This window comes from Budorcas taxicolor, chromosome 8 (assembly GCF_023091745.1).
Source record: "Budorcas taxicolor isolate Tak-1 chromosome 8, Takin1.1, whole genome shotgun sequence".
In the NCBI taxonomy this organism is placed as follows: Eukaryota; Metazoa; Chordata; class Mammalia; order Artiodactyla; family Bovidae; genus Budorcas; species Budorcas taxicolor.
In genome coordinates, this window is record NC_068917.1 from 67620050 (window position 1) to 67643190 (window position 23141).

The window sequence follows — 23141 nt, forward strand, 5'->3', positions numbered from 1 at the left end:
CAAGAATTTTTATGTTTAACTGGCTATACATAGGTGCCATGGTTCTGTTTCCTAAACCTTAAGAAATTTTCCCAAAAGAAGTTAATATTAATATTTCCTCACCTACAGCAGTCCATTCTTCATTGAGAGGAAGCAGCACAAGAGAAAGTACAAATAGAGGGGAAAATGATAGAAGACTCAAACCAAAAGTCTGTCAGGAAAAAAAAATCATAGCAAATCTTCCTACACAGATATAACACAAGTCAAGCTGCAATTTCCTTGTATCAACATGCAGCTGTCTGGCCTTGTGGTGAGCATCTTGACAAGGTATATTCAATTAAAAGTGTTAAAAGTTAAGGTAAAGAAAAGAACCAATGTATGATATCATTTTGTCCATTCATTCCTAGAATATCCTAATCCATATAATTGGTTACTTATATTATAGCTGTTCTCTATTCATATTCAAATTTAAATGGGGAATATTTTATGGGTATTTACTATCTCTGTTAGACTTAGGAGCCACAGGAATTTCGAAGATATATGAGGCATGCTTTTGAAGCTTACAGTCTGACAGGGGAATAAGCAATATACACAAGAGTACAAAAAGAAAGCAGTGAAACAAGAACTTTATGAAAGACTAAAGCACAATCAGAATTCATTTCTTGAGCTAGTTTTAGAGGAAGGGTAAGATTTCAATAAGCAGAGACAAAGAGAACTCCATAAAAAAGAAAATTATGAACAAATGTGGCAGGGTAAAAGGATGTCTGAAGCACAGAGAGGATATCAGTTTGACTAGAACAGGAAAATTACATGGAAATAAAAAAACCAAGGTGTGCAGCCTTTGGGGTTTTATTTTGGAGACAATACCCAGCTGTTGAAGACTTTTGAACCCAGAGGTGATATAACAAAGGCCTATATTTCATATGTTTGGAAGAGACTATTAAACCTATGGTGTTAGTTAGCATAAGCTTTAAAAAAAGTGATATAACAGAAGCCATACTTGAGGAAGAATAATTTGGCAATAATAGAATTGACAGAGAAGGGATAGTATGCAGGCAGGTCAGACAGAATACTACAATTGTCCCACGTTCATAAGCCGAGTAATTTAAGTTGATAAGTCAATGTTATGCTAAGCTACCACATTTTATATACGTATCTTGAATGTAGTATAGAACGTCTATAATGATTCAGGAAAACATGGACTTACACACAAGTCTCCTAATTTTCCCTCCTATCTTCACCTTAGTAACAAATTCTGGCTTGAAATTTTTATTTCACTTTACCTCACTCAAGTTTTTTATCAATAAGACTCCTTATCATCTTTACATATTAGCAAAATCAACAAGATGTACATACATATCAGTGCTAAATCAGAAGAGCACCTAAAGCAATTTTTAAATCCTATTTTGTTAAAGAATTTGCTTTATGTCATACACAATAAATTTCCCTCAAATTACATATTTTATTTTCCAAGAGAAAGAGCACTTTCTTTCTTGCAGACTACAACCACATAATCAAAACAAACAAAACGTAATTATCCAGTGAATGTGTAATAGTTACTCCATAGAGTTTTTTAACAGATTGGCTGCCACCAAGTATCATGAAAGCAGAAACTAACTGCTTTCTTTGCTTTGGGTATAAACTGGGCCACACATGAATGTCCCTCTTCTAGAAAAAGGACCAAACCAGGTTAAGTTTTCAACATTTCACAGATTAAGATAGTCTTATTCTACTGGATTTCCCAAAAGAAGAGATTTAATTATAAAGTACAGTTTTATTTTTTTAAAAGTCATCAAAAAGGTACGCCAAAATGGTCAAGTTACATAAGCCTTACAGAAAATTATGCCTTTTTTTTTTAGTAAATCAGACTTTTGAAACAATATGGAACAGATATTTGAAAAAGAAGACTAAAAAGATTCACTTGGTTTGAGGTCATCTGAAGAAGAGCATATGATTAGGGCCCTAGGTTTAAGCAGGGAGTGGTGTCCCAGTTTGTAAGAAAGCCTAGTCTCTGCTTCCATGACTTTCCATTTGAGTGCAAAAATGTTGCCACTTATCAGTGACCACTGGAACCTCTCCAACAGTCAGTTCAGCTTCCTACCCAGAGGAGCACTAAGACAGCTGATTGGTTCAGAGCAATCAGACAACAGGCCTCAGCCTCAAAGCAGTCAAGGAACAAAGATTGGTGACCAGATACTCAGGGGAAAAAGGATGTAAAAGGCAGGAGAGGGGGGAAGGGGACGAGGAGAGAACATAATTAACCAACGTAAGCGTCCAGAAAGTCACATCCACTCAACATGTCAAAGATAAAAATGCTTTACCTGGAGACATTCAGCTAGGGGTGGATTTTTTTTTTTAAGATAAAAATATCGAAACCGTCACGGAGGAAATCCAAGTCGTAGGAACAAACTTAACTAACAAGTTTTACACATTAACATTTACAAAACGTAGTTTACTCAACAAATTCACTTAAAGATGTCCTATTTCCTAAAAACTGTACCTAACAGTTGTCCTTTTGAGTGATTCCAGTCTTGCACGCGATTCCAAATTGAAGGGGGAATGGGTAGGGTGCAGAATACATGAAATTTTTACAGCATGGAAATAAAAGTATTTTTAAACCTTCCTGGGGTGAAAAGTTAGGCAAGAGGTAATACGTGGAAACTGTCGAGTGCTTCTCTACACACCCACCCACCAGATACCATCGCAGCCGGCTAGGGGAGTCTCCCTCTTTTTGCCTGACAACTTCACTTTCTTTGAGGTCTGGAGCTGGTGATCACACTGGCCCGTCATGGTATTTTCAGTTAACAAAGCAGTTACTCAACAGGGGAAAAAGCCACAAAGGAGCCGAGCAGCTGCTGCTGCACCCGTGATGCAAGTGCAGGATGAGCCCCGGGCCGCCACCGCCGCCTCGGCTCCTCCGTGACGTCCGGGAGGGGTATCCCCGGCTCTCAGGAAGTGGTGGCCGCGGGCGGCTCCGCCCCCACGCGACTCTGGGCTGGCGAGGACGCCGGGTGGCGGGAAGGCCGGGCCCGTGACGGACGGGGATCACCCGCCGACAACAAAGCACGCCCCGCGGGCCGCGCGCCCCGGGCCCTCCCTCGAGTCACCCCTCATGGCGGTCTCCGCGCCCTGACTCGCCCTCCGCTCCCGTCACAGCCCGCGCGCCCCACTCTCTCCCACAGCTCACACCCACTCACCCCGACCCCCTGCGCCGAGCCTGGCCCAGCGTCGCCGGTCACCAGACGGGGTCGAGCCGAGTCCAAGATGGCGACTCCACCCCCGCCCCCTCCGCACTCCCCGCGGGGTCAGGGCGCCCCCTCACGCGGCGCGCTCGCGCCCGAGGCCCGGCTAAAAATAGCCAGGCCCGACTATATTTGGTGCGGCCGGATCCCGGCGCGGCCGCGCGCACCCCGCCCCGCCCCGCCCCGCCCCCGCGCGCACCCGGCCCCGCCCCGCCCCGCCCCGCCCCGCCCCGCCCAGGCGCTGCGCTGAATGGAGAAGGGGCGGGGGTGACCGAGGGGAACCTACTCCGCTATCTGCGGCGCGCGCCGGCGGCGGGGCCGGGCCAACCGCCGAATTTAGTAACATCGCCTGCGTCAATCACGCGCCTTGCGTGCGTCAGTGCTGCGCGGCTCCAGGTCCTGCTCCCCCCACCACCCGCCAGTCTTTGAATGGATGCAGTGTAGCAGCGCCCTCCTTCCTTCCGAGACTGGATTGGAACCTGTGGCAGTGCAGAGACTCTGTTCCTGTCCTCTAGGTCAACTTTCGTAGCACCCTTCCAGGTCTTCTCCACACCACCCTGTCTGAAGTGGAAGTGGAGGCGAAGAAATATACCCAGATCATATATAAAACTTTAGTTTTGTTTTCAAGTTTCTTGTGCTAGCTCGAACCTTCGATTCTGAATTGTGTGCTCCGCCCCACCCTACCCCCAACACAAACGCAAAGATTGTGACAGGTCAGAAACATAAATGTCACGTCTGATTCAAGCGGACCACATGGGGACCATGTTTGTCTGCATAGTTTAACTCAAATATTTTCTCCTCCTCAAAAATTCATTTCTTAAAGTGGTTCCTTTCATCCAGCTGCAACTTATGGAGCTAGGGGACTTTAACTCTGATAAAATGTTATTGTTTTCAGCAAGAAATTCACACTTCTATTCATCACTTCCAGGAAGAAACTGCTCTCCGTAACAGAATCTCCCAGGCTTTCAGCTCACCATTTCATAACAAACGCGTCTCGGGAGACCAGAACAAATCCCCTAACGAAGGACTGACTAATAAATCCTGTTGATTGATTTCGAAATGTTTAATTTGGGAGGTGGAGGGGAGGCCCATCTACAACCATCAAAAAGTGAAAGTGCAAAAAGTGAGAGCTCCATTTCTGAGGGGAGAGGGTGATTTGCAGCAGTCAGACCCGCTCAGCTGTTCAACACGTGTGTGTTTGTTTTACACACATTAAGTAGTTGCTGCTACAGCACGCGCGGATGGTGGATGTGCACTAAATTGGGTTATATGGTCCAGTTAGGAAATTCACACCTTAAGTGTAAAGAAAGAAAACCTTATCTTCCCAGAGCCAGCGGTATCTCTGTGCAAAACACGCACCCAGCAAATGACCGGAGGAGGAGAGGGATTAAGCCTAGGCACCGAGAGCCAGAGAGACGAGAGACGTAAACAGCTTTAGGCTGTTGCTTGGGGAAAGCGCAACTGCACCTCAGGGAGTCTTCGGACTGGTGCCTGACTCCTGCACTGGCTGCCAGGTCACTCAGAGAAGCTGTTTGGCGGAGCCTTCGCTTTCGGAAGAGCTGTCCTCTTTCTTACCCCCTCGCCCTGGCTCCCTGCCCCGGGGCAGCCTCGGAGGCGTGCCAGTAGCACTCCTCCAACTCTACTCCACCCGAGCCTGACAGCTGGGCGGTCCCGCCTGACCTGCGGGCGGGCCGCTGCACCCTCTTACCGACTCGCGACCGGGCGAGCCGCGCGGTTGCAAAGGGGTTGGCAGCACTAGTCCGAAAGGTCCCCGCGCCAGGACTGGCTGCGCCGCACAGTTTCCATTGTGCTGCCCTGAGAATGGCCGGGGAACGCGCGCGCGCGTGCTCGCACATGCACACACACACACACCCCCTCCCTCGCACACGCGGAACCGACTGGGCCAGAGGAGGGAGGAGGAGGGTGACGTAGCGTCCCATGGCGTCACATTGACGTCTCGCATTCCAGGCACTCTATGGAGAGGGCGCTAGGGCTCCTGTGGCATAAATGACGTGCCGAGAGAGCGAGCGAACGCGCAGCCGGGAGAGCGGAGTCTCCTGCCTCCCGCCCCCCACCCCTCCAGCTCCTGCTCCTCCTCCGCTCCCCACACATAGACAAGCTCACACCCGCTCCCTCACTCGCACACACAGACACACGCGCGCACACACGCTCCTCACACACACTCTACTCTCTCCCGTGCGCTCACACCCCTCTCGCCCTGCGCCCTCGCGGGTGCAGCGCATCGCCGCAGTCGGACTCCCCTCCCGGGCTCACTTTGCAACGCTGACAGCGCCGGCGGTGGCCGTGGAGGTGGGAACAGAAGCGGCATCCTATCCCCTGGTCGCGGCCGGAGACAGGACGCCCGCGGAACCCCTCGGCGGCGCTCTCCCATGAGTCGGGATAGCAGCATCCCCTGCCAGCAGCTCACTGCCTCTGGGAGCCGCTGGACTTGTACACCGCAGCCCTTCCGGGACAGCAACATTGACTCCCCCCCAGTGCAGATTTCGGGGCAGCTTTCTAGAAACTCGCACTAAAGACGGAACCGCCACAGCATTCAAGTACGTATGAGATTCGCTCAGTTAATAGGGGGACTTGTTAAAAAAGTTGGCGCTCTGGGAAGCTCAGCTTCTGAAATTGACAACTTTTTGAGTTGGGGTTTCCCCCCCGCCGCAGCCTTCTCGCTCTGGCTTTGCTCGCGGAGTCGCCGGTGGGTTCTGATCTGAAACTTTTCCCTCCCGGTAGCGGGCCTGGGGAGCTTGTGGGATTCCTCTCCTTACCCGAAGAGGCGAAAAGCCTCTAACAAAGACGAGGACCGGGATTTGTGCAGTAGCAGCTCCAGCGATGTAATTCAGGGTATTTCGGCTCTAGTTGTCATGGTAATGATGCTCTAGGCGGCGGCGGCGGCGGCGGCAGCGGCAGGGAGTTGCAGCTCCTGTGATGAACGGCAGTAATTTTCTTGCCTTTTAACTAGAATTGGAAATAGGGGCTCCAGTGGGTCCAAGTTAATCTACCTAATGGTGACTCCGAGATGGTTGACTGGGAGGAAGCTTGGGAGGAAAGGGGACCTGGCCGGAGTTTGCAGCCGGGTTCGGAGGATCTCAGGAAAGAGGGCGTAATTGTAGGAATGTGGCTTATTGTATTGAAATGAGCCTGGGGCTCCACCAGGCACGTCTGCGTGGCGTCGCCGACTTGCCCGTGTACACTTTTCCCTTCGTAGGTAATCGGGTGTAATTGCCGACCCCCGTGCCCCAACATGCGTGGAGACGGTGTCCCCCCCTCCTCTGGGCCTTGACTTGGTATGGGTAAGACATGTTTTAACTGACAGAATTCGCGCTTTTGGAGAAGTTGCTCGGAGTGTTTTACTCTTTATAGAAATGAAAGTTCTCGGTGGTAAGAGGAGAACGGTCAAGCGAGTGCAGCTTGCGGAGACTGACTTCCAAGGGTACCTCTCAAACCTGTTGGAAGCTTGGGGCAATCGTGAGGTAGAAGGCATTTGTCCCTTGATTCTAAAGAACGTTCTTGGAGATTGTCATTTATCTGTTGTGCCCACGGACTGTCTAAAGGGAAGAGCTGCAAGAAGTTTGGTAATCAGAAATCTCAGGCTATTATCCCAGAGCCCTAGAGTGCCGGGAGAGAGGTACAGAGCGCCGTTCAGTCATTTCATCGCGAACTCAATCCTGAATCTTCTATTCCCACGAAGGAGAGATATTTTACAGAACTGAGTTGGGTAAAGGAAAAGCTGCCCAACATGGTTTCTGAGCACAGTCAATGAAGTTTGAGTTTATTAGAGTTCTCTTATCTTACGATGCTCATAATGTGACTATCAAATACCTCTTGGGCCACAGCAGCCTTCACACCCGCTCCCACCCCCGCTCCCACCCAACCCTACCCCCTTCCCTCAGACCCTGCGCTCGCAGAAACTCTCCCCCGCGGTTTGCCTCCTCTCCCTCGGTCTTTCTGAGAATCTCTATCTTTCCCTTTCTGTCGACCTCTCCTCCACTCCTGCTGCCCCCGCCCCACCTCCGCCCCCGCTCCCCAGGGTTGGAAACTCCGTGGAGGAGCCCGGGTCACAATGGTGCGTTTCACGGTTTCCTTCACACACTCCACCACGGGGAGGGGAACACGGGGGTGTTCCTTTCGTCTGCCTACGAGAAAGAAAGGGGCTTTGACAGAGGTAGTTATTTCTTCCTAATTTACAACCCCGAGGCTCCGTGTTCCCGGCCGCGGCGGCCGCGAGCGGGAGCGGAGCAACGTGTTTCCAGGCGCGGAGGCTTTGCCTAGGTAACCAGTCGTTTCGGGGCGGGGGGAGAGAGGGGCGCGGAGAGAGTCGAGGGGCACTAGGCTCGGCTGTAGGAGATGTGGTGTGGCTTGCCCACCCCACCCCACCCCCGCGAACGCTGGGCGCGCGAGGGAAGCCTCCCCTTCCTTGGGGAGACGCTTCCCTCACCCACCCTAGCCAGAGGTCGATCCTTGGAGAACGACTCCGCTTGAAAGACCCCAAAGAAGGGCGGGAACGTGGGCACCTGGAGGAGGTGGTGGGAGGTTGCTGGAGACTCCCATTGAAGATGCGGAAGGACGGGAAGCGCACGTTACAGCCGTGGGAAGATCCTGCGCTAGGGCGAGCGCAAGCTTTCTGTAGTATCAGCTGGGGGTGGGGGTGGGGGTGGGGGTGGGGATGGCAAGGGAATCCCGCACTTCCTGGCTGTCAAGGGCTTCCCGGATCTGGGGGCTCGGATCCCCTTGCCTTTCAGGCAAGCCGCGGGCGCAGGGGCGGCGGGAGACAAAACTTACTCGATACCCGCGGTCCGCGCACGCCCGAGGTTTTTGGGATTTTGGCGGTTTGTTTTCGGGTGCGGGTTCCCATTCTTATAGCTATGAGTGGGTCCGGGCAAAGGGGGCGCTATAGGCGGGAAAGTCGGACACGACTGAGCGACTGAACTGAACTGAACTGGGGCCATGGGATCCTTTCCCGAGGCCCACCGAAATGCGCTTCCAGGTACAAAGTTTCGCTAAGGCTTTGCGCAGAGACACTTGCCCCAGAGCCGCTCTCGGCGGCCTCTGGAGAGTGCCCCCTCCGGGTCGTGCCCCCTCCGGGTCGCCGTATGACCCCGAGCCTCGAAGTCGCCACTCTCTGGGATACCGCCCGTGGGTGCAGGGGGCCTCCCTCCGCTGGTACCAGCAGCGGCAAACGCCAACAGCCTTGTGCCGTGCTTCCAGCGCCAGCCTATTTCCACTGCGCCCTTTTGTTTGCTTGACCCCTGGACCCCGAAACTCGCCGCTAATAGAAGCGAAGCTCCATTAGCATTTAGAATGAAAAGCGCAGACTTTCTTAATTCCTCGGGGCATTCATGCATTCGTTCCGGACCCTGTGCATTTCCTACGCAACGTGTAAAATTTGTATTTGAGGGGTGGGGGCAGGTGAAGTTGGAAAATATTTTCCGCTCCTATACACTCACAGACTCCGATTCCGGCGGAACTCTTTCCTCAAGTGTTCCCATTCTTCGGTTTTCCTGACATCGCTAGCTCGGAACCACTTGGGGGGTCAGGCAGATTAATTTCTGGGCCACAACTGGTTGCGCGTTTTCTAGCCTGGGTTCGAGAACCACAAAACCGCCGTGAGTGCGGACAACCTTTCCTCGGCTCCCCCACGACTCTGTGATGCCTTTTGCCCAGGGACTCCGATCACCTTAAACATAGCTTTCTTAGCCTTTTAATTCTTTGTCATTTCTAGAGATCCCTACCACCCCCACCCCCGTACGCCCAGTCCAGGCCTCGGTGACCCAGCATAGTCTCACTGTGACCTTTATCCTTTCTCCTGGTGCCCGCCCCCCGTCCCCTCAGAGCCTACTGCGGAAGAGCGCAGCCCGGCAAGCCCCATCGCTGAGACTGGACCCTCAGCAGAGCCGGGCAGCACCGCAGCCACTTCACCCAGCCGGACGTCCCCGCCTCCTCCACTCTCAGCCTCCGCTGGAGAGACCCCCAGCCCCACCATTCAGCGCGCAAGATATCCTCCAGGTAGGTCTGAAGGCACGACCCCTTATTCTTCCCGGGCTGGGAGGTGTGGGTGGGGGAGCCACACACCCACAAGCAGGCTGGTGGACTTACCCAGCGCCAGGACAGTGAGTGACTGCTGGCCGCGAATTTCACGGCACAGGTGGCTTCTTTGCACGAAGCTCCTCTGGATACCACAGGCTGTTGCTACCTAGTGGAGCAGCCAGATTAAATTAAGCGTTGCATTTCTCAGATATTTTTCCTAAGAAAAATGCACATACACCAATAGATTGGGATCTCTTTATACATTTTAATGTCTTCATTTTTGCTTTCCTTTAAATGCTAAGGCATTTAAGAGTTACGGGATCATTTCGGACAATACAAAGCATTTTTGTTTGTATAAAACCAAAATCATTTGAGTGCAGACATTTGGATTATTGAAGCTCAGAGGGAAAGAGCTGAAAACCAAGGAGTAAATTTGAGTTGGGCAAAAGAAAGGATTGCAGGCTTAGCTTGTAGCACCTCTGTTTGCATTTGGTAAAGGACTCCCCTGGTGGCTCAGTGGTTAAGAATCCACCTGCCAATGCAGTAGGCATGGTTCGATCCCTGGATTGGGAGGACCCCCTGGAAGAGGAAATGGCAACCCATTCCACTATTCTTGCCGGGGAAATGCCATGGACAGAGGAGCCTAGTAGGTCCACAGTCCATAGGGTCACAAAAGAGTTGGACAGGACTTAGTGATTAAACAACAACAAAGGGATACCAGGTGCCTAGCCAAAGAGATAGAACTCAGTCCCAGCAAGCTCATCTTCTATCTGGAAACCTCAGAAAGTCACAAAGAACAACAATAGGTAGGGACTGGTGAAGAATGATAGAAAAGAGTCATAGAGAAATCCAAGGGAAGAGAACAAATGAAACATCAGGCAACGTTCTTTTTTTTTTTAATGACTAGCCTTTCATTTCACAGGGTAAGTGCTCTTTTAACTTGAAACTAATGATCATTTGTAGGGCCTTGCTAGGAAAATAGAGGCTTGAACTGGCCTCTCCTCATCACTGCTTCTTCCAACAGGCCCTCAACACCTTTTTTCAAGTCAAGATTTCATCCCATACATGTATGACTCAATCAGATTTGGAAATGTGGGTAAGAGAAAGATGTCAAAGGAAATGTGAAGTATTCGCTTTTCTATTAGTCACACCTTTTACACCGTAGACTCCAAAGAGACGTTAAGCACATGGTTTTCCTTTGGTTCAGAAAAACCAACCACCAGAAACTGCCCAGTTTACTATTTCTATTTAGCCATAAAAGAGAGGAAATAATTAGATACATTATCCACTGGATCCAATATGTCTTAGGGCTTTCTCATTAGTTCAACCTCTCTGAACAATAATAAGTACTCCAGATATCAGTGCTTTGGGGCTGAGGGAAACTAAATCTATTAAGAAAATGTTTTCTTTTCTAGAGGTCCTAACTTTTCTATCATAAGAAAATATGTAGATAACTCACTTATTATAACCAAAGTGTAGTTATTAAGCAGCTATTAATATATTTATTACTTAGATGGAGAAATATATATTTACATATACATTTTTATATAGTGCTGGAGAAGGGAATGGCCAACCCACTCCAGTATTCTTGCCTGGAAAACTCTATGAACAGAGGAGCCTGGAGGTCTATAGTTCGTGGGGTCGCAAAGAGTCAGACACGACTGAGTGACTGACACTTGCTTACATATATGTGCTAAGTTGCTTCAGTCGTGTCTGACTGTACAACCTTGTAGACTATAGCCTGCCAGGTTCCTCTGTCCATGGGATTCTCTAGGCAAGAGTACTGGAGTGGGTTGCCATGCCCTCCTTCAGGAGATCTTGCTGACCCAAGGATCGAACCCGAATCTCTTATGTCTCCTGCATTGACAGTTGAGTTCTTTACCACTAGTACCCCCTGGGAACCTACACACACACACACACACACACACACACACACACACACATATATAGGTGTATATGGCACAGAGCGGGTTTGGTGGGTGTTTTGTTGCAGCTGCTGATCTTTTTCTTTGCAGATGGTGCAAACTCCCTCGAGCCCATTTCCTGGGCCTACGTTCCCACCTCACCACCTAGCTGGCTGAAATCATCAACAGGGGTCCAGTTTGAGCAGGCTGCCAGTCATGTTTGGAGGAGTAGGAAGGGGGTGGGAGAAAGCAACCACAAAGTGTGTGGGTAGCCTCAGTTGGCACTCATAAAATATTAGAATGTCACTGGGCCAGTAAGTCCCAAGTAGGACAACTATTTTACTTTCTTTTACTAACATTCTGTTTACAAATCAGAGTTGACTTGGGGGGTGGGGGAGTAGTGGTCTCTTTCTCCCAAAATAAACCAACAGGGCATTCACTGGATTTCTTCTTGTCTTCCTAAATTGATAGCTGAGGTCACTCCATTAAATTTCCAGGGCTCAAAATCACTTTTTAAAACACAATTGGGCTTTTGAGGGAAGACATAAAACTTCCCAGATCTAATGGAGGACAGGGCAAGGGAAGGAAGGTGGACACAGAGGTCCCCAGGAGGCTAGGTTTTGACAGCCTGTGACCCCATTGGCAGTTCCTGAAGGATTCAGTTTTCTGCCCATGGAGGAAGGGAGGAAAGTGGGGAAGACGAGGGAAAGAGGGAGGAAGGAAGGAGGAAAGAAATAAAAAAGGAATGAAAGAAAGATCGAGCACTGGAGGGAAGGAAGGAGGGAAGGAAGGAATCTATGCTGCTAGAAAGGTAGAAAGACTGTCATTTCCTAGTTCCCATATTAGAGAGCAACGAATCCATTGCCACCCATTAGCTAGGAAGACGCTTCTGAGAGTTCCTTTTTCCTCTCCTTGCAGATATGCCCTGCGTGCAAGCCCAGTATAGCCCTTCACCGCCAGGTTCCAGTTATGCAGCACAAACATATGGCTCGGATTACACCACGGAGATCATGAATCCTGACTACGCCAAGCTGACCATGGACCTTGGCAGCACCGAGATCACTGCCACAGCCACCACGTCCCTGCCCAGCTTCAGCACCTTCATGGAGGGATACTCCAGCAACTACGAACTCAAGCCCTCCTGCCTGTACCAAATGCAGCCGTCGGGGCCACGGCCGCTGATTAAGATGGAGGAGGATCGCGCGCACGGTTACCACCATCATCACCATGAGCACCACCACCACCACCACCACCAGCAGCAGCCGCAGCAGCAGCCATCCATTCCGCCCCCCTCCGGGCCGGAGGACGAGGTGCTACCCAGCACCTCCATGTACTTTAAGCAGTCCCCGCCGTCCACCCCCACCACGCCGGGCTTCCCCTCGCAGGCTGGGGCGATGTGGGACGATGCAATGTCCTCGGCGCCTGGCTGCATCGCGCCCGGCACGCTGCTCGACCCGCCGATGAAGGCGGTGCCCACGGTGGCCGGCGCGCGCTTCCCACTCTTCCACTTCAAGCCCTCGCCGCCGCACCCGCCCGCGCCGGGCCCCGCCGGCGGCCACCACCTGGGCTACGACCCGACGGCCGCCGCCGCGCTTAGCCTTCCGCTGGGAGCCGCCGCCGCAGCCGCCGCCGCAGCCGCCGCCGCGGGCAGCCAGGCCGCCGGGCTCGAGGGCCACCCGTACGGGCTGCCGCTGGCCAAGAGGGCACCCGCCCTGGCCTTCCCGCCGCTGGGCCTCACGGCCTCCCCTACCGCGTCCAGCCTCCTGGGCGAGAGCCCCAGTTTGCCGTCGCCGCCCAGCAGGAGCTCGGCCTCGGGCGAGGGCACGTGCGCCGTGTGCGGGGACAACGCTGCCTGCCAGCACTACGGGGTGCGCACCTGCGAGGGCTGCAAGGGTTTCTTCAAGGTGAGCCGCTCGCCTCCTCCCGGGTCCCCTCCCCTCCACTGCCAGCCTCCCCAGCCACCCGCTGAGAGCATCTGAGCGGGTCCTTCCGGTCCTGACCATTAGAGAGGTGTGATGTCACTGCGCATTCCTGTAGCCTTTACTAACACCTTCACACCCACTTTCTTGGGGCCTTTTAACTTGATGTCCATCACAGGAGGCTGCCCCAGGTGGGCTTGCAGAGACTGTGAACTTCCCGACTGGGCTTTACCGGCTGCAGTTTTTTTCTGGAGAGCGCTTTCAGAAGATTCGCAAAGGGATCTGTGATCTCAAAAATGCACACATCTCTCTGTATTCCTCTTCTATCCATCCCAAATGTCTGAAGGAATAGAGCCTTGTGTGCCAGGCCTTGGGTATTTGTATCTCATTTAATCCTCCTAGTGAGAGCTAGGACTCTAGATCAGACAGAACTGAGATTGAATTTTGGCCACCCACTAGCTAGTTTTATGAACAGCATCTTGAGGGTTTAAATTAATTATCCTTGTTTTATAGATGAGGAGATGGAGGCTCAGAGAAGTTACTCAACAGCCCCTAGACACACACTCAGAAAGTAAGATGGAGGCAGGATGCCAACTGGTGTTTGCCTGACCCCAAAGTGCATGCTTTCTTCACAGTTCAACAGCTGAAGAAGAGACAGGGACATCTGGGGAATGAAGCTTGGGGCAGCTCCCCTTGCAGAAGAGAGAAGCTGGAGTCTCATCAATCTGCTCCACTTCTGTGCCACACACAAGGCCAAGTGTGGACACTCTTCATTAGCTCATAGACCCAAAGGAGAATTTTATAGTGGGAGGGGTCTTCAGTCTCCCCCTTATTTTACCCATGAGGATATTGAAGGTTAAAGAGGTGATTTAGTGGCACATGGGGACAGTTCCAGCTAGTTTCTGCTACTCTGGAGTTCAGTGCTCTTTGCACCACTCAAAGAGAAGAGGCCTTGTTCTCTTACTGCTCTACTTTTGCTCTTGAACCCCAGACACTTAATTCTGCACCACCCTCCCTGTTCTCACTGCCTTGGTCGTTGCATCAGGTATTTGCAAATCCAAGAACGTTCTCCGACAATTCTCACTTCCTAAGCTCCAGCGCTGGCCAGGGTGGAGAGAGAGGAGAAGCTAGATGCTGACTGGGTAATGAGGATTTGGGAGGCCAATAGGCTGGATCTTTGAGCATGCTGGAATTATGAGTCAGAACAACCAGAAAGGAATCCTTGATCTGTCACCTATCAATTTTATGATGTTGGGTAGACACTTCCTCCCAGACCTCAGTTTCCCTATCAAGTGAATACAATGCAGAGAAGAAATGTTAGTTTTAAATGAGATAAAACATTTATGAAAATATAATTTTTAAAGGGTCATAAAAGAATAGTACATTGTGAATGAAAACTACAAAATATTTATGAAAAATGCACATGTGTACATTGGCATACATACCAATAAGCAACAGTTATTTTTGATCTGGAGATAGGAATCATATGATTAATTAAATTCTGCAGACAAATGAGAAAATATTTGTGGAAAGATTTTACAGTATATTAAGCACCATACAAGAGGTATGCTAGATTATGATGTCTTAAATGTAGAACCGTCAGTTTCGCCGTTTTTTTTCTGTCAAGTAACTGCATTTCTTCAGCAGATTTGATTTTTACGGTTTCAGTGGAAATGCTAAAAGGCAGTGAAACAGGCAGCCAGAAGGGGGAAAAGAAAGAAAAACAATTATGAGAAGTATAAGTAATCCATAAATATAACCACCCCTGAATAATTGAGAGTTGACCTAAATGCAGGAGTGATAATACATTTCTGGTCTAGAAATGTCAATTGTGTTCCCCAACAAGCATCCTTTTTCTACAGCAATACCTCGAAAACAAATCTATACTTGAATGGGTGGGGGTAGGATAGGGGAGAACCACCCCACACACGGATCTGTTAATTAAGGGAGCAGGAGCAGGTTTTACCCAGTGGCTTTCTACCATTAAATTGAATTCTTTAAAAATGTGACATGAAGTGCAGTTAATGATGGGAATTCAGTGATTGAACCATAACGATCTCTCCCTGTCCTTAAACAGTTGTGCAAGCACACACAAATGTTAGGAAGGTTTCAGGTTATTGGGAAAACATATACCTGAAGCAAAATGCCACCAGCACTCAAATTGGTATATCCTTGCGGATGATGATAAGAAATACAGTTTTCTAAAATTACTTTGAAAGAGAGCTTTTAATTACAATGAAAGAGAGCTTCATTCCGGAAACACAGGTTTCCTACCCTTACAGACTGCTGCAAATTTAAATGCTGGAAACATCAGAAGTATGTTGTATTTTTGAAATTTCTCATTTTGAACTAAAATCACCTGCTAAAGCAGGGAAAATGTATCTGGCTTTAAATTTTATATAAGCAGTTTAGAAACGATCCCTTAAAATGAAATTAAAAGGTGATAGAGTAAAAACGGATACAAGAGGATTGAGAATTGCTGAAAATTTAAAAAGATAGAAAGTAAATCTAGAATTTTAGACACAAAATAGATCACCAGTCCTAGATTACCTTGATTTTTTTTTTCATGTAGCCCAGGCTTACCAAATAAATTCACCTTTCTGCTCTATTTAGAGTTGAATAGATTCAGGTAACTTCTGAATGAGTGGTGAATATACATCCATTTGCACAAATTATTTTAATTTTTTAAATCAAGCATTCTCTTGTATCTGGAGCATAAAATATCTTTTATTATTTCATGTTTCATTTTAAAATTGTATGTGATTCTGAAGAATACAACATTATTTTATATCCAGACCCAAGTTTAATGTTGCATCTTTTACAATATGGCTATTTTGTTCATGTCAATAGTCATTTATGACATAACCTATTAATGGGAATTTTCATTGAAAATATATGGCCCTCATATTCCTTCCTTTACCTCATTCTTTTTTGTTTGTTTTTTCTTGGATGTGATAGTGGTTTTTAGTATCCAGTTTTAAATCTTTTCTTTCAAAAGTCAGAAATGGACAGTTTACCATTCTTTTAAAAATAAAATACACTGCAAAGGCTGATTAAGTGATTTGTTTTTGCATTAAAACTTTATTTCCTATATGTTAAACCTAGAGAAGTCCTCATTTTTGCTCTTTATGATTTCATCTCTATTGGTGGACAAAGCTGCTTTCTGTGATATTTGACTTACAATAGTGATAGGCAACAAAGTATATCCCAGATAATTTTGATTTTATTTTAATAAGGTCAGCAATAATCAGGGGAGTGGACCAAGTAGAAAATTGTTCCCAAGGGGATATTAAAAGTGAAGATAATTTAATCCTCCAAGGTATGATATGTTGACCTGGTAATTTCAGATATGATTTTATCATTCAGACTTGGATGTCTCCTGAGACTTGCTTCAGAACAATCCAAGATGATTTTCATTGTCAGCAGCTAACACTAATAAAATTGTTTTTCCTGCAGGCTAGTGTGTTAGGAAATTAAATTTATCTAATTATACGAATTGCACTGTCGCTTTTCACATTGTAATTAAAATACATCTTGTCAGGTCCTACCTCTTTCCAGAAACTATTAGTTGACTATCTGTGTATTGTATTTCCTCAGAGAACAGTGCAGAAAAATGCAAAATATGTTTGCCTGGCAAATAAAAACTGCCCCGTAGACAAGAGACGTCGAAACCGATGTCAGTACTGTCGATTTCAGAAGTGTCTCAGTGTCGGAATGGTTAAAGAAGGTATGGGTATAATGCTTTTTATCCAACTTGCTTGTAAATATTCTCAGATATCCCTGAAAAAAGTTAATATTTACATTTGGGATGGTGAATTTTCCTAGTTTCCCTTTCCTTTCAGCATTCTATTTTTATGGTGTATTTACATTTAAAAATAGCAGAGGTCTGCTTATTCTAATTTCTCAAAATCAATAGAGAGCTTGTGTACATACATCTTTCTTCTATTTGAGAAGGAGACTTTTAGGGCTAATTCATTACCAAATGTACGTATGGGGTGGCTGTTATGCTGGCTGTTTCAACTCTCATTAAATCATTGTGGGGATATTACTCCAAACTTTTTCCACTTTTAAACAGTCAGTCTCATTAACGATTTGCTCAACTGTAAAGTGTTTTGTTTCCTTTCTGTGATTTATGGCTGTTTGTGGATATCTTTGGAGACATTTTTTCTTTTTTTCTCTTGGTATCAGTTGTCCGTACAGACAGTCTGAAAGGGAGGAGAGGTCGGCTGCCTTCCAAACCAAAGAGCCCATTACAGCAGGAAGCCTCTCAGCCCTCTCCACCTTCTCCTCCGATCTGTATGATGAATGCCCTTGTCCGAGCCTTAACAGACTCAACGCCCAGAGATCTTGATTATTCCAGAGTAAGTTTTATGATATCCTGCTTTTGAGTGAATGATCAGGGTCTCTATTCATGATGCTAGTAATAAGCCTGGATTGAATGACTTGTGTCTGGCACTGTGCTCAACCATTTTCATATCTTTTCTCTATTTTTTCACTTCACTTAGCAATTCCAGTGCATCCATTGCACCAAATAATTTTTGCCTTATTGAATCTCTAAATGCCTTAACAAATGACCCTGACAGTGCTGCACCTGTCATACCCATTGTTGCAGGATTCCTGATGGTTGTGCCAATGAAAATCTGCACAGGTGAATTACAATTTGTACATTTCTTTTGTGCTTTAGACAACATGACTACTGTGTTTTTCATATTGTGACCAAACCAGCTGGGTAAGCCTCAAGTTATCCTTAAACAGTTTACCCAGTTGCACTGGCATTGATTGACCTACTGCTTATGGAGAGGGATTAGACCATTGATGGAGAGGAGCAAACTCTGGCCTTGACATCAGGAGGTGTAAGGAGGACTGGGATGGAATGTTGCCTCTGCTGCTTCCTGCCTGGGTCACCTGGCTCCTGCTCTTGGCTTTCTCATCCTTACAGTGGAGATTACAATATTTAACCTCAGAGGGATGTTTTGAACATCAGTCACATAGGAACAATGGTTGAGAAAACATTTGAAACTGTAAATGACCACCAGTGTTGTTACGTCAACCAAAATATATCAACACTTTTATTTGATATGGGATATAGTGAAATATCATCAGTTTGAAACCTGAAAATTCCCAGAAATTTGGATAACATGAAGAAGAACGATTTTATGAGCAAATGTATAAATGTTATTGGAAGACAATTTTAAAAGAGACTTAGAAAAGCAAACTTCTAGTAAGGCAGGGTCTCACCAGAGAAAGAAAGAAAAGAAAAAGATCATAATTATTCAGCCATTTCTACATGCTAGACATCGTGGTACTTCGTCTCATCTAACAACCATTTAAAGAACCATAAACTGTAAGAATAGTTACTCCCACTCTAAGACAAGAAAACTTACAAACACAGTTTCCACACAGAGGAGAGAGAAACCAGTCAAGGGATCCCCAGTTGGTTGATTTGGCTTGGTAGCAATTACCAGATTGCCTTCTCCAGGTCCAATCAGTATCTTGAACTTCTGGTTGAAGGGTTGGCTAAGAGTGTGAGTGTGTCTGCTGTTGCCCTCTTCTTAGGTTGTAGTGTTGACGGAAATGAAAGGGTGATTGGTCTACCTGCTGTGATCTGCCTCCCTTCATCCCCTCCCTCCTTTTAGGCTGTGAGGCCTCCTTTGCACTCTGGAGCACAAGACTCTCTATGAGAAGCATGGTAGGTCCTTAGCATCAAAGGTTGAGGACTCTTGTTCTGATTACAAGTAGCATCTCTTGACTGCAGTCAAGTCTCAAATAATAGTTTAACTGAATAATGCAGTGGTTCAAGGGCTAAGGCTTTGGAACCATGCAGGCTTCAAGTAAAATTCCAGTGCCGTCATGTATCGGAATGACCAATACATTCCAAGCTGGGTGACCTTGAGCAACTGATTAAATCTTTTAATATCTCACCTTCCTCATCTGTGTTATGGAATAATAATAATAATATCTACTTCCCAAGATTGTTTTTATAAAATTTAAATAAGATACTTGTCAGAGGTTTAGCTCAGTACCCTGTATGTTATCTCCTTGACCATACCCGTTAGTCTGTCATTTGTTGAATGCTTTAATGAGTATAAACACTACATATGTCAGGTGCTATGTAGCAAAACCACTAAGGTAAGTGTGATGGTTGCCATTTCATAGATGAAGAGATTAAAAGTGAGAAAGCCTAAAGAACTGATTTGCCCAAGGTCACATGAGTGAGTGAGTGAGCGAAGTTGCTCAGTCTTGTCCGACTCTTTGCAACCCCATGGACTGTAGCCTACCAGGCTCCTCAATCCATTGAATTTTCCAGGCAAGAGTACTGGAGTGGGTTGCCATTTCCTTCTCCAAGGTCACCTAGCTAATATGTATCTGAGATAGAATTAGAAGCCAGTTGGTCCAATTTGCCCCACAAAGTCTGTGCTCCTAAGACTGCAATTTCCTGCCTCTCTGGTTTCAGTGAGAATGGATGATGGAAAAGTGTTTGGGAATAAAGACTTTTCCATGAACCAACTCTGGCCTTCCCTTATGCAATCTATCTGAATTAATGAAACTTCTTGGCACTGCCTTCCCTGAGGCTACAACACACAATCTGACCTTGTTCTAGGGCATTGGCAATGACTATGGCCAGTCCAAAGAATTTAATCCACAAAGTGATGATGGCGGGGGCACAAATCATCCAATTATTGGTCTACGTGGCCTAATTAGTTATTTAGTGGTGAACCCTGTCCCATACTTTGAGTTGTCCCAGCTGGGATCTGTCTCCACACTGAAAAATCAATCCACTGTGTTTGCTTGCTTCTGCACCATTCAGTGTGTTAGACTAGAGTCATCATCCTCATCAACAAACATTTATCCAATTTAATTGTTAGCTTTGTCCAAAATAGCAGATTGACCATGCCAGAGTCTGGGTCACGATGATACTACCTTTGGGGCCTGGTTCAATTTTGCAAAGCATATCCATTTTAATTGCATTGTTTTGGAATCAGATCGAACCTCATAGCTTGGATTCTCCTGCTTTTAGATAGCTTTACAAAATTATCAAAAATTGGACTCAAATCAATTAAATTAAAAGTCTTTTTTAAAAAATACAGTGAGTTTTCATCAAAAACTTGGATGAAGGCATAGAAGGCATGCTGATCACATTTGCAGATGACAGAAAGCTGGGAGGGATCGCTAATATGATGGATGTCAGCATCAACATTCAGAGTGATTTCGACAGGTTGGAACAGGATGGATGAAACCATCATGGAGAAAGTTAACAAAAATAAACGTGAAGCTCAGCATTTAGAATTTTTTTAAATGGGAGAGACTTAGCTTCTCAGTGGTTCATGTTGAGAGATCTCAGAAGTTTATTCCCTATGCTCAGTAAGAACCACCAGTGTGTTTAGGTAGTGGAAGGAGGGATGCTAAATTAGCTTCAGCCTCTGCAGAAGAAGGATAGGACCAGGACTAACTTGGTGGTGCCCCATGGGCTCTGTGCTGTCAGTCCACACTTCAAGGATGGAGTTCAGTTCCAAGCTGGGATTTAAGAGGGCAATGGATACACTGTTTTTAAAAACTTGAAAGGGATAGTTGGAGGAAATGGTAATATGTAGACAGAAAGAGAGTAGGAATGATGGGACTAGGTCACACTTTTGCCATGTTACCAAGAGGACTGTTCTCCCAAGGGCAGATCTAGAGGGTGAAGGAAGTGGCCTTTCCAGTCCATTCTGAGGACAAGAAAGAGTTGTATTGGCTCCAAGAACTGCTATGGAAGTGTGAAGAAACTTAAGGAGAACTCTTTAAGGGTTCCTCACAAGGAGACAGGTTGTTTTGGCTGATATTAAGTTCCTCCCAGCTCTAAGATTTCTTGATTCTAGGGTCTACCTTATTGTCCCTAAATGCAAGTGAATAGATATACATGTACATATAAGAATGTGTGTTGTTAAGTAACTTGTTACTTCACAAGATTGAATTTGCTTGTTCATTTTCTTAAAAAAAATTAACATAAAGTGAACGAAGCAAAATGAATTTATTGAAAGTCTACTCTGAGCCAGGTACCATCACATATATTTAGTTTATGTGGTATAATTTATGGTTTCAGTCATTTTTTAAGTATCACTCATTGTAACTCAGTTTTCATATTACCTTCTCTTTAAAGTTTTTATTTAAGAATTCAGAGAACTGGAGGTGATCTTGAGGTAATCTAATCCAACATTCATATTTTCAGAAGAATAAATAAAAGTTTAAAAAGATTAAGTGGCTTACCTAAAGTCAGTGGCAGTTAGACCCAAATCTCACCCCTCAAGAGAGTATGTTTCTCACCATATTGCCTTTCTGTGTAATGGAAATGTACTAGTTTTTTTTTTTTTCAAATAGAAGTCTTTATTAGATTTTTAAAATTACAATAAGAATAACATATACTCATGGTTTGAAAAAGGCAAACCATTTAAAAGTGAATCAAGTGAAAAATGAAAGTATCTTCTTCATTTATTTCTGCTTAAACCATAAGATAGTGGTAGACATAATTTATTACATTTTAAATAAGGATATTCACTGTCGGTTTTGAGTCAGACAGTTGAACATGACCAAAACAATTTATTAAAGATGCTACCTTCCCCCAGTGAATCAGAGAAATGAGAAAACATTTGCCAGACAGGTTCATTCTAATCTTCTTGTCCCAGCCTGTGTGCCTTTAAGGTAGTAAGTGAGTGTTTTCCTGGTTTATGGGACAGGGAGGTGGAGGACTTGTTCCAAGTCACAGAGGGAAGGGTGTTTTCAAGGCCAGAAAGATTGCTCCTCGCTCTGTGAAACGTTCCTGGCGCTGAGACCTTCTCTTCTCCTTTGGGCCAAACTTCTCTCCTTCAAAAGTGAGCTCAGATCATTATATATCAGTGCAGTCAAAACATGTCAGATTTGATTTGTTTTGCCTCAAAATGTTGCTGTTCTCTACCCCACAGTTGCTTTTAATTTAGCATTACGAGTATATATAGATACCAGACTTGACTTCAGAGCCTGTGTAATTACTAATGAGAAAGTGTACTTCACATCCTCATTTGTTGGTCATTTTAAGTATTTGCCAGCAAACTAGGATGTTTTCTGGTAAGAGTATCACTTAGCACTGTAACAGATTCCAAAAACAAGATACAGTACAGATACAACCAGGCACCAGCAAGTGGCATTTAAATATGTTAACAAAATAGCCTAAGAGACAATGTAGCTGGCACGTGTTAGACCTACAAAGTATAAACTACATGAAGATTCTGCAGAATCCTTCTTAAAGCTACTTCAAAGACCCTCTCAAATTGCCACTAACGCACTGGATGATTTCAGGCCAGTTCTGCCCCTCGGTGGGCCTCAGTTTTCTCATATGAATGGCGAGGAGACTGGACTAAATGCAGCGCCACAATCCCTTCCAGCCTTCTCATTCCCTGACCCTGTGACCATTATACCTGCTACAATTCCCCTATCAGTACAGGTCTCCATTTCCCAAAGTGTGGTACCCAGGTTGCCTGTATCAGAAGGAGCCAAGGTGTTTGCTTAAAATGCAGATATCCCCGGGGCTACAGGCAGGCCTACTGACTCAGAACTGGGGGACGGGGAAAGCAGGCAGGACTCTATAGTTTTAAAAAGGCCTCAGATGTTTCCTTGGCACACTAAGGTTTAAGAACCATCATTATAATTTAATAAGAAAAATTCAATTTTACGCCTAATCTCCTATTTCCCAACCTGCCTGGCCATTGAGAAGGAATGAGCAAAAGACGTGAATTTAACAGAAAGTAACTGACTCACTGAACAGTTCTTTCAGAGCAATGGACACATTATTGAACAAGATGCAACTCCTGTCTTCATAGAGCTTACAGGCCAGTGAGGGAGACAGAAAATAAACCCATATGTAACTGCAGTGATGCCATTTTGGGAAGAGAGGAGGGTTTGGGGGTTTTGTTTTTGTTTTTTAGAGAAGGGAGGCAATTAGATCAAAAAAGAAGAAATTTGGGGAAAACTGTATTAATTGCCTGTTTTTAAAGTGTCACTTTTTACAGTGTAAGATCCTAAGACTATTTATACATAGTTTGGCTCATAGA

The 23141-nt window shown here is 46.2% G+C and overlaps 1 protein-coding gene across 3 annotated transcripts in view; it reads left to right on the forward strand.

Annotated features, from left to right (window-relative positions):
- The first annotated feature begins 5309 nt into the window (after window positions 1-5309).
- Window positions 5310-23141, forward strand: part of NR4A3 (nuclear receptor subfamily 4 group A member 3) — a 39535-nt gene continuing 21703 nt past the window's right edge. Inside the window, exons 1-6 of one of the 3 annotated variants that reach the window (XM_052644649.1) lie at window positions 5310-5779; window positions 6439-6517; window positions 9063-9236; window positions 12080-13065; window positions 16678-16807; window positions 17269-17441. In XM_052644649.1, coding sequence (XP_052500609.1) covers window positions 12082-13065; window positions 16678-16807; window positions 17269-17441 — 1287 coding nt within the window. In that variant the 5' untranslated portion in view covers window positions 5310-5779; window positions 6439-6517; window positions 9063-9236; window positions 12080-12081. Of the gene's footprint in view, window positions 5780-6438; window positions 6518-9062; window positions 9237-10281; window positions 10354-12079; window positions 13066-16677; window positions 16808-17268; window positions 17442-23141 lie in introns of those variants that run through there. The other 2 variants (XM_052644647.1, XM_052644650.1) reach the window with 2 other exon arrangements.